This window comes from Pyrus communis, chromosome 4, assembly GCF_041283825.1.
Source record: "Pyrus communis isolate YQ-2024b chromosome 4, ASM4128382v1, whole genome shotgun sequence".
In the NCBI taxonomy this organism is placed as follows: Eukaryota; Viridiplantae; Streptophyta; class Magnoliopsida; order Rosales; family Rosaceae; genus Pyrus; species Pyrus communis.
Genome location: NC_142568.1, coordinates 4,447,845 through 4,459,570, shown reverse-complemented (window position 1 = coordinate 4,459,570; position 11,726 = coordinate 4,447,845). Strand labels below are relative to the sequence as shown.

At 37.8% G+C, this 11,726-nt stretch overlaps 1 protein-coding gene and 1 pseudogene across 1 annotated transcript; both read right to left on the bottom strand.

The window, feature by feature from the left end:
• On the bottom strand, positions 1-5,803 carry LOC137722716 (NAD-capped RNA hydrolase DXO1). The gene is made up of 13 exons (XM_068461785.2): positions 5,234-5,803; positions 4,439-4,683; positions 4,049-4,114; positions 3,848-3,926; positions 3,630-3,709; positions 3,511-3,534; positions 3,019-3,143; positions 2,172-2,385; positions 2,016-2,072; positions 1,690-1,736; positions 1,340-1,424; positions 1,103-1,166; positions 1-589 (listed from the first exon to the last, which is right to left on the bottom strand). The coding sequence occupies exons 1-13, from the start codon at positions 5,628-5,630 to the stop codon at positions 486-488; spliced, it is 1,587 nt and encodes a 528-aa protein (XP_068317886.2). The 5' UTR covers positions 5,631-5,803; the 3' UTR covers positions 1-485.
• Positions 5,804-8,274: 2,471 nt separating this feature from the next.
• LOC137723280 (uncharacterized) lies at positions 8,275-9,116 on the bottom strand (annotated as a pseudogene).
• Between the last annotated feature and the right edge of the window lie 2,610 nt (positions 9,117-11,726).

The following is an 11,726-nucleotide window of genomic DNA, read 5'->3' as shown; positions in this document are numbered from 1 at the left end:
TACTAAAAACGAATCATTTCAAAAACCAAATGTCAAAAACTGATCATTTCAGCCAAAAGACTCGTCGTAATCTCGCTCTTGCGCTTACGCGCCACTGTCTAGAGCAGTCATGAAAAGCACAAAGTCGATTCAAGTGTCGACTTCATTACTATAAGATGGCAAGTCCTTCTGCCTACTTAACCTTGATGTGTTCCTACAGTAATAAATCAGCAAGAAAAACATGCAACAGAGGTTACATATTATTCTCTCGATTGGTGTTGTTCTCGGCAGCGTTACAATGATATGAGCCATCAGACATAAAAAGGGAATGCGATTGTCAAACAGCAATTTTGGGGTCGTTGATCATGAGAATAACACTGCACTTTGTGCCTCGAAGAGGCGCAAGTAATTTGAAGCAAGAACAACCGGGGGAGATGCACAGTCAATAATAGGACTCCCACTCCCGATTTCAGTCTATACTTAATATGGCGCGCGTCACTCAACGTCTACAGCTGCTGAACATGGTTAGTGATTTCTTCTGGGCAAGATTGGGCTTGCAAAAGCTCCAAACGTTGGAAAGGATGAGTAAACTGCAATATGTAGTCTTCATCTGTAGGCACACATGCAAAATTAGCACATTTACTAAACAAACGCACCATCTGACTGCTGAGAAATCGAATCTCACTACTTGAGCTATGAAAGAAAGGCTACTGAATTCCTGGAAATAAAATGAGTTTTATAGACTATCGAACAGACTCATGTGGTAGTGCTGTGTTAACCGTTATAAATAAAGTTGTAATGTTTCGTGTGCCAGATGCAGGAGTACAAGTTATGCATTGGTTTCAAAGTTCTGTTTTTCTTTTAACTAAAGAGTGGAGGAAGAGGAGAGAAACGAGAAAGAAAACAGAAGAATAGAAAGAACTAAACCTAGAAACAATTTAAAATTGCTTTCAGTTTTATTTCTGTAACCATATATGTTTTCTTCATCTTCTCTCACATTTCCTCCTCCAATCTTTCTTCAATTAGAAACTAGAGAATCATGTTCTCGTTTATGCTTTTTTCTATTTGAATGGGAAACCAATGAAGCTGAAGGGAAAACGTAGACAAAGATTAAAGAACTCACTCTCTTTTACTGTCCCATACAGCCAGCATAATACCTCATCAGCAAATGCCAAGCAAACTCCTCCCTGCCAACAAGATTCATTAGAAGCGACAACCAGTTTCATTAAGCATTTATTCAGCGCAACCATGAGCGATAAACTTCATAAATACTAAGATCGTTAAATCAAATTTTTTCAGTGTGACGATTAGGAAGGCGGGTGGTATGATCAGAGAGTACATCACTGAAAACAAAATTTACCTGCCAGTAGTTCTTCATTTTCACTCTGTGTGTTATATCTTTGGTTCTTAGTCTCTCTGTGCGGACAAGTTGACCTGCATCATTCCTGAAAAAAGGGAATATATACAAATTGAATAATTTTGTAGAACAGAATATCAAAGTGCTACCACAAAAAAACTCTTCCAGGAACAAGTAACTGCACAATGGAATATATAATTCATGTGTTTCTATGCAAATTAAAGTTATTTGTGTCAACTATATCAATTACCATTCTTTTGCGCCTTTTAATACACATAAGCCACCAACGAATGTAAAAAGTTAATTGTCTACCGAGTAAGAAAGTAAAAGGCTTAAGTGGCAATTTGGGTTACCTAAATCCAATGACGATATAGGGAACACCCGCTAAGAATGATTGAATCTGCACCAAAATTAAGAGAAATGTTAACTCTTTTTACAATTACAGATTTTACAGAAGCCTGATGAAAATATAAAAGATGGGTTAACTCTTTTACAAAAAAGCAGATGCTTTGAAATATAAATAGGAAATGGACTATAGACAATGACAACCAATTCCTTGAGAAAACTAGACAAGACTGAGGTACAATCTAAATTCTGCAACTATGCATGTCAATCTCTAACAAAAGCTATTGAAGACCCTGTGTGTTTTTACTTTTTAGGTAATAAAACAGTAATGTACCCAAAATTTGAGGAGCTTTTCTTTCTCAAACTCGTACTCTATCTTATGGTTGTCCAACTGCACAATTTAATGAGAAATTTACAGTCAGTTACATAAGAAAACTCAGAGAAGAAAAAATTTGCATGTAACGGAAAGTAACGAAAAACAGATCTCAACCTCATGGCTTGTCTTTAATTCCACATAAAACCTCCTTCCATCATCAGTTGAATCACAGCAATCCATTTCAGCACCCATCATAATACGATGAGCCCCTAATTTTGTTTTGATCACAGAACAGTATTCAACATTGGCATCAACATGATGTATCGGTCCATCTCCTCTTCCTGGATCTTCAGTGGCAAGACTCTCAAAACAATACCCCCAGTAACACCTAAGTTGAAAGGATAACATTGCATAAAGCACGCCAAAAATTGAGAATAAGCAATAACAGAAAAATGCATCTAGGCATGATTAGCCCTCTTGAACCGGTTGATGAAGAACAACAAAACATCAGTTACAAGTAGCTGGTAAGTCATGATTAGCCCTCTTGAACCCTAATTAGAGCACACATACATATCTTCCACAATAGCTTTCTGATTTTATCTCTAGATGACAGGAAGCATTTACGCCCAACTTCAATGAAGTAAACCATATACCTTATGAAAACTTCTGCATCTACTCTATATTACATCTCATTACTATATTACAGATTTACAGACAGAATGGTAACACATTTAGCTTAGACAATCCTTATCAAAATTCCCGTTCTTTCATAATGAAAACTCGAAATAGTTGGCTGCTAATCCATCCTTCGGGTACAACTTGAGAAGAAAGGTTTGGAAACATTGATATTCATTCATAAATCTATTTCTTAAGCAGGAGAATTCCATTGATTAAAGCAATTAGCAATTCCAATAACTCCAATAAACAAACCAGGGAAGCAATTCCAAATACTCCAAGAAAATAGTCATTATCATCTAGAAAGACCATTCAAATTTCTAAAGAATGAATAAAAGTCCAGTACCTTCTTCGATCCAACTCAGTCTGTGGCCTTTCGGGTAGTTTATGCACATCAAGATAGACAACCCCATTTCTTTTATGTACTCCCATCTCCCAAGGATCCCTTTTGTTATAAAAAGTGGCCAATATCTGCAGAAAAAAGACAGAAGCATATGAAATACAACAAAAAATCTGTTAACTAGTCCAACAAATACCACAGCTTAAATAATTACACTAATAACCAATCAGTTGAAGTACTCTACAGCATTATGTCTCTAGTAAGCATGCATATAGATAATTATAATTATCAGTAACTTGAGTATCCACTAAAAAACAGTCATCAGAGGCCTGCAGCTGCTTTATGCATTCAACTTCTTGAACATATTCCCTCTTATCCAAAATTACCACACCTCTACACACAGTATGATAACAAACCCACTGTTCATCAGTGGTATCCACTCAAACTAATTAAGAAAATGATCTTCAGAATAAAATAAGCAAAGGGGCTAGGAGATACCTTATTTAGATTGTTGCGATAAGTCTGTCAAAGAGAAAAACATGTCAAGCAAATTAGTAGTTAATAACCCATATGAGAAAATTATAATAAGAAAAGTACAAGTGTAATACACTTCGCACCACAAAATGAATGTTTTGAAGAGGAATATTCTTGTCTCTTATGCAGGCGAGAAGATCACCAAAACCTTGAGAGCCCAAATCTGGTTTACACAATAAAAAAAAGCATATAAATTTGCCAACAAAGATCAGCCCTCATATGCAAAACCAAAAAGAAACAAAATAAACTAACTCCAATTCACATCTTATAATCCCAAAAAATAATTTAGACAAAGGCATACCTTTCTTCGCAATAAAAGTATCATAACCTTCATTAAGATCTCTTCCAATTTCTTCAGTAATAAGACGCTTGAAAAGCCTCTAATGTGGATAACAGAACGACATGAATTAGTTAGTGATCAGCGTCACTACATATACAAGAGAAACCTAACAAAAGAATGGAGTCAATGGACCATTCAGAAAGCAAGCTACAGTATGCTTACCAAGCTGGTATCGTCAAAGCTGACATCTCCACCTTCTACCCGACTATAGCAAGCAAGCTCACAGGGCTATTGGAGAAAATTATTAAATTAGCAAAGAGAAAAAACAACCAATGTACACAGAATGCACCAGCCAATTGACAAGGACAACTTATGAACATCAATAAGTAAGTTTACCAAACTGACACGGATATATATGATTAATGCTGCTCGCATCAGTTGAACCAAAAGGGAGTAAACTAAGAAGTCCAAAATTTGGACTGTTTACTTATATTAGTAAAAATATAAGATTGTGATGCTTTTCCATAAACCCTTGATAAATCAACCTTAAAAGCACTTGAATTAAAAAAGAGAAAGAAAAATAGCATCGAAACAAATGATTACTAGCCTTACTTCCTGAAATGCAACGGCCTTTCTTGACAGTGTTTCTTCACTCTTTGAAAGTAGTTTTAATTCCGAGATAAAACGTTCATCACGATAACCATTAGAGCCACCATATCCGAAATTTTGCCTCTGTTGAAAAGGTCCGCCTCGACCAAGGATGCCTGCGCCTCTATCATTTGGACGTCCAGATTGCCAACGACCACGCCCTGGATTCCCTCTACCTTGATTATTCGTACTGCGTATGACAGGCAATACTGCCAAGAAAAGTTTGATGAGTATGGGGGTTCAACGTACCAACAGTCCAAAGAGAGTAGCAAACTAAGCATTTTAGCTGATACATCAAAAGCTCGTACCTTTTAAGCTAAAGAATATAGATATAGTAACAACTAACAAGTTCAACCTACAAGTATCTAAACATTAACCCCTCCCAGCATATGCAACACTGCAAAGTGAAGAAACGCTGGATGAAACAAAATTACATTCACAAAACCAAAAATAAAAGTACTAGAACAAATTACCTAAAAAATGAAACCTGGAAAAGAAGAGTGGGTGGGAAACAAACATGTAAAACACCAATCAAAGAAGGCCAAGCCAGAAAATCCATCAATACAACTTAATAAGCAACCAAATCAGAAAAATGCAAGATACCCACCATAGAAATGCACTTGGACAAAGCTACAAATATCATGAATTTAACCTTAAGCAGCCAAATCACCAAAATTCTGAGTACCCATTTTTTAACACAACAAAATAAGTAACCAAATCACCAAAAAAATACTACACCGCCATGAAAAAGGTAATTACCAGGAATAGGGAAAGGGCTAGTAGCAGGGGTTTTACAGTAATCTTCATTGTCAGAGCCAAACAGATCCCTGTCTTCCTCCCCAAAGTAACCCATATTGCTGTACTCATTGTCGTCCTCGGCAGCGTTTGAATAATCAGCCTCTTCGCCATTCTCTACTTCTTCTTCACCTCCACCGCCGGCGCCACCGCCACTGCTTGCGCTCGGGCTATTCCCACTGCTTGACTCCCCTCCTTCGTTCGATGAAGAAGAAGCCGACGATGACGAAGCCGACGACGACGTCGAAGCCAACGATGAGGAAGACGGTGAGGATGAGTGGGCCCCATCTTGTTTATTACCATCATCGTCGTCATCGTAGTCTGGGCCGAAGATATTTTTGTGGTGTTCTGAAAAATCCATCGAAAGAGGATCGAGGACAAAATCTTCGTGGGTTTTGCTTAGAATTTTCGTTTCAATGATTTCTGTGTCTGTGTATGTATATGTGTATCAGTGTATGTGTATGTGGGGTGCGTGGTTTGGAGCCGGAAATCGAATGTGGGAGACTGAGTTCGTGTGAAAGGTGACTCGGTTTTGAGTTGGACCGGTATTTAAAATATGAATATAGGTTTTTTTTTTTTTTTTTACCAAATAAAATATGAATATAGTTGAAAATATTAATATTCAAATTTATGAAAAATTGATTGATATATCGATATTAGTTGGCTTCATTAGAAATTAGCATTTGCCTACACATTTTGTACGTATGAACACATTTTTTTTAGAAAATGAGAGGGAGAGAGGGAGAGAGGGAGAGAGGGAGGGAGAGAGAGAGGGGGAGAGAACACGAAGGAAGTAGGAGGTTTTTTTTTAATTTTAAATATTATAAATATTTTAACATCACCTGTAGGTGAGGTTTCAATAAAAATAAAATAAAATTTGGACATGTGAAATTATATTATTGCTCATCTTTTTTTTTCTTTTTTTTTTGTGTGTAATAAAGGACTAAGTTGTCTTTTCATCATTTTTTGGTTGACAAAGAGGGTTTCATTAATTAATAGAGATTATAAAAAACTGTAATACAGTGGGTGTATCAACTTAATCAGATTTAGTCGAAATTAGAAGAATAAAAATTTAATTCAAAAGTTCGAAATATGCATGAGTTTCTGGCAACATTTTTACAGTGAATCAGTAAATATAGTCAAAATTCATTGATTTTTTCTATATGTCGTATATATAGGGTGACGTTTCCATTTCATCCTCTTTCCATATTAATCATTGATTTTACGGATATTTGACAAAAATATCTACACTTTCATGGATATTTTAAACACTGGTTGTGAAGATAAAGAGGGGTATTATGAGTCCACCGGTTAACGGGCTCAAAACCTAACTTTCATTTTCATTTTTGTTTTCTTTCTTTGCTGTTTAGCTAACTATATTTATTTTATTTTTTTCTTTAGATAGCTTTGTTTTATACAATGATAAATTTACATAAAGGTTTAGGATCGGACCTGAAAACAGTTAGATGAGGCGACCACCTAAGCCTCTCGATTTTGGAAGCCTAAAATTGTTCTTATAGTAATTTAGTTGAATAATTGTATTTGTAATGTAGTTTGTCGGCAATTGGCTTTGGGTTAGTTGTTCGACGCTCCTTAGATGCGCCTGTAATTTTTTGGTTTTCTTTATGTTTTCCATTTTTTCATGTGGGTGTGAATGGGAGAAAATAAAGTGTGGAAATAATTTTTGAAATTTATTGGTGTTCAGTTGAAAATTTTTTAGTTTTTGGCTCATGTTTTCACTCTCCCTTCCATGTTTTTCTTATATCTTGTAACTATTTTCATCTCCTGATTTTGGTCTCTCTTTTAATGGTGAAAAGAGTCTTTGTGATTGTGGCTCCTCCCCCTAACACACCCCGACCGGAATTAAGTTGATAATGAACTCCACTTCACGACCCGGTGGCAATCCAGGTAAATCGTCAGGAAAAAAGTCAGGAAAGTGTCTAACTACCTGAACATCTTCCACACGAGCAGGATTCTCTTTCGTGACCATCCAAGTAGCCTTTACAACCTTTTTTCAACCGATTTGCCCTCACGGCTGAGATAACTCCATGCTTTAAACCGCTTTGTTCACCAACAAACGTGACAATAAGCATGTCCAGTCGATGAAAGGTAACAACCTTTTGATAACAATCCAACTTGGCACGATTATAATGTAACCAATCTATGCCCAAGATAACGTCAAAGCCAATGATATCCAAAGGAACGAGATTGGATGGCATCACAAAGTCCTCGATAAGAACGAGACATCCTTGGTACTCCCAATCAACATAGTAAACTTCACCCTTAGGCATCGAGAACTCCAACTCAAAATCGAGGGGAGTGGGATGAGGTTGAGTCTTTTGAGCAAATGTATGGAAAATGACTTAATGTGTAGCACCAGAGTCAATTAATATTCTAGCAAAATGACCAAGAACATTCAACGTACCCGTAATCAAATCGGGGTTATTCTGCGCATCCTGCAAGGTGATATGGTTAACTTAGCCCTGAGCTTGCTATCGGCTTCCTCTGCCCATGTTTCCCTGATTCTTATTTCCTCGACCCTGGGTACCTCAACCTTGATTTGCAGATTAAGCTGCCTGGTCGATGTACCGCTGCTAGAAGCTCCCTCATAATTCTGGTATTGTGCCCTAGTATACATATGTGCTCCACCACTCAAGTACGACGTATAGCCCCCTTAATACTGAGTGTAGTCGCCTTAGTACTGTGGAAAACCACCCTGATAATAAGGATTTGGTGGATACTGATATGCTCCTCCTAGATACTGAGCTACATCACCCTGATAATGATAAGCACCACCATAACTTGTCAGCGTGTAAGCACTAGGTCCTGCAATCTACTGTAGAAGAACTGCATGTGGTAAAGTAGAAGGCTGAGGTTTCTGCTACTTTTGTTGATTTCGCAGACAATTGTTAGCATCCACTGCTTCCTCTCTTACATTCACCGAAATGATTGTTTTTACACCTGCGATGTAATGGAGCATTAGAATTGCTAGGATTCCTCTAGTTCTAAAAGCAGAAACCATATGTGGACTTGTCGCCTCCCCGCAGTGTATTAGAATCTGAACCACCGCTCGACGATCTCGAACTATTTCCACTTCGCTTGAAATTATGGGTCTTTCTAGGGCCAAAGGAAGACTGCCCCCTATTATTGTTCCTCTGAACATTATTATTACCTTTCTCATCATCATCATCATCATCATCAGGGGCGTTCTCAGAGTCCTTAACCCAAAGCAAAACTTCAAAGAATTCCTTATAGGTAGAATAGGGAGTCGAAGTCACCATAGAACGCAGCCGTTTGTGAGTCCCCCTTTTAAAAGACGGAGCACCTCCTTAGGATTTGCGGCAGTCTCAGGACAGTAACGAAATAAATTTGTAAACTTCCAGTGATATTCAGTGACTGACATCTTACCCTGCCTTAGCTCCGAGAATTCATCCTTTTTACGATCTAAATACTCTGGAGGAATAAATCTAGTCTGAAATAGATGCTTGAAAATATCCCAATCCATGGCATCTTCAGCAAATGATGGGCGTGACACCTGAGCCCACCAAGATTCTGCTCCCCGACGAAAGAACAAAGTCGCTGTCTCTACATAGCGATCCGCTGCAAGATTTATATGCCGCTGCATAACTTGAAAGGTATTTTCAACATGATCGAGCCAAATCTGAAATTTCTCATACCCTTCATTGTCATAGAAATTATCTATCTTCAAGCGGGACACAGTCTCCAAGGTGTTCCTCTGGGGAGGACGAAGTGTAGACTGAATAGCCCTGGCAATGGCTTCACCAAATTGCCCAAAGTCCGAAAATTTTACCTCAGAAGGGGCACGTGGCTCTTTACGAGGTGACATAATTTTGACATAAGAGATAAAAAATTATTAGGATCTATAGTACACACGAGGAATATAGGACTGCCTAAACCTATGCTTTAATACCAAACCGACACACCCCGACCGGAATCAAGGCATGATGGCCGTCACGTGAAGATGATGCAGTCGAAAGTGCAAGTGATGTAAGAAAATAGTGAATAAACTAAAACTGAAATTAGAATTTAATTAAACTAATTCAGTGAGTGCACATAAGTGGTTATAACCCATAACTACAAATATTCAAAGCATAAATAACATAAGGGTAAAGTAGTTGAACAAGAAAGGTACTTATTACACAACTAGAGATAAGTTCCTACGTTAAGATGGAGATATGTCAAAATCCACCAGCTATTCCTCGTATGCCACAAATATAAATCAGCTAACTAGGACTTGGAAGGGCAAAAAACAGAAGAGTGAGTGGGCACAAAAATAAAGGTTTATAAAATCCATTTATCTTTCAATTATACTAACCCCTCGCTGTAAAACAAGTATAGTTTCCAAAATATCATACTATGTATAAGTATGAAAATCAAATGCATGCTCAATGTAAGTCCAGAAGTATGCCACAACAGATATTCTCAACAACAGTATAGATATGATTAAGTGCTGTAATCTATACTAACATGTCAATCGGAGTCACCTAATGTGACTTGTACGATTGCACCTATCGCTCATCAGTCATATGCTAACACACGAACCGAAGTCACCTAATGTGACCCGTACGACAAGAATAGGTGTCATAATAATAGCTCTAGTGATACGATCACGTGAAGACTAGCGCTATGCTTGAGTCACTTGCGAGTCGGAGTCACCTAATGTGACTTGTACGATAGGACTAGCACCTACTTGGATCCAAGGCAAGCGTGCGGTGCGGGAGGTGAACATACACGTAAAGGGCTAGCCCTGGCCCTGGGCAGGAGCACGAACACCGGGGTGTAGCAATGATGAGCAGACTATATGTAAGCATGACATAATGATTCAATCATTCAATTCATCACATAACCTTACCTGGGCTTACCTGCGCATCCCGCTTTCACATTAGCATTTCAAACCATTCACATCAATTACATGCAGGTAATATGCATATGGATATGCCATGATGCAATATAAAACTCAACCATGTCATAGCATTTAGAAAAATATATAATTCGTGGCATAAATGCATAAGACCATTTAAAAACATTTATGGAAACTATGAGGTATATACATAATATACAAAAACAAAATGCCCACTCACAGGTATGTCATAGGGTCATAGCCCCCTAGTCTTGCTTGTCCACGTATGTCCTCAGGGTAAGTCTCCCCTATATGCGAAATAACTATTAAAAATTACTTAACTAACACATATACGAAAAACTAGGAAAAACTTCCCATAACTTGCTCAAACGGAAGGTTTGAATATACCAAAATGTTCTACTCCAAGTCACGAACCTACACGTAAAAACCACTTGTTGGCTAGAGGCGCCCTCATGCACCGTCCAACCCATGGCTACACGCGCAGGCACGTGCATTGCAGGTGACTGACGGAACAAAGGAATATTCCGTCTGAATTGAAAGAATATTTCGTTAAATAGTAACGAACATTAACAGCGTTACCTGTCACCGTCTGCAACTTGAATTTTCGCCGGAAACTTTTGAAAGTCGAAAAACAGTCGAAGATTAGCCTGAAAATAGCTTGATAGCTCCGACCAAAAGTCAACCTCTTGAACTCACTTGTTTCAACGCCAATGACTCACCGAAACTAGTCTAGGACCCTTAAGGAGTTACCTAGAAGTTTTTCTGAGTCTTGAAACTTTGTAACTTGGCTGCGATCATGTCGACACAAAAACCACCGAGTCAGAGCATTGACCACTCAAAACTCAACCAACACGTGATTTGAGGGTATGGTTAAGTTCATGGTGACGAGAGGAGTCCAAATATATGGTTTTCAGGTTCGATCTGTGAAGAGATAGTGGTGGTCTTCTTTGTTGCAGAAAAGAACAAGGTATGGGTTTGAGAGAGAAATGATGGTTCTGATTGGGCAGAGAGAACGAAGAGTCTGATTGGGTGCCAAAAAGAGGGAAGAAAACTGATTGGTGAAAAAAATAAGGCACATATCAAATTTTAAAGAAGTAAAAGGATAGGCTTTTATAGATTTCCGACAGTAAAAGCAAATCAGAAAATCTATCTGGAATAGTGTTTCTAACATTGATAAAATTAACGTACACTCGTAATAGCGTGTGTAGTTTAATTACGATAGTGAGAAAATAATTTAAAGCTGAAATCACGTCCACGTCACTTTGATAACAAGGGCAGAAATGATAATTCACATACTCGGGGAGAAATTACATAGAAGACAGGTCGTCACACCCCCACTTTGTCAAGGAGACCATTTGGATCGGTGATCATTATTCAGAATTGAGGTGTTGGTCTGTGAGGAAGTGTCTTTTCCTTATTGTGCTTGTCAAAATCAAGTAAGTTAAACAAATTCTTAAAATTTAATCCCTAGTTTCAATGTATTCAAAAAAAAAAAAAAAAAAATCCCTAGTTTCAATCGTAATCTTATTCTTAAGAAAGTAAAGGCCCAAGTATTTAAAAATTTACTTGGTGACC

Coding starts and splice junctions, on each gene's coding strand:
- LOC137722716 (XM_068461785.2), bottom strand. CDS start 5,630: ATGGATTTTTCAGAACACCACAAAAATATCTTCGGCCCAGACTACGAT. Junction 1,425..1,689: donor TATATCGTCATTGGATTTAG/GTAACCCAAATT, acceptor CCCTTTTTTCAG/GAATGATGCAGGTCAACTTG. Junction 1,167..1,339: donor AAATGAAGAACTACTGGCAG/GTAAATTTTGTT, acceptor TCTTGTTGGCAG/GGAGGAGTTTGCTTGGCATT.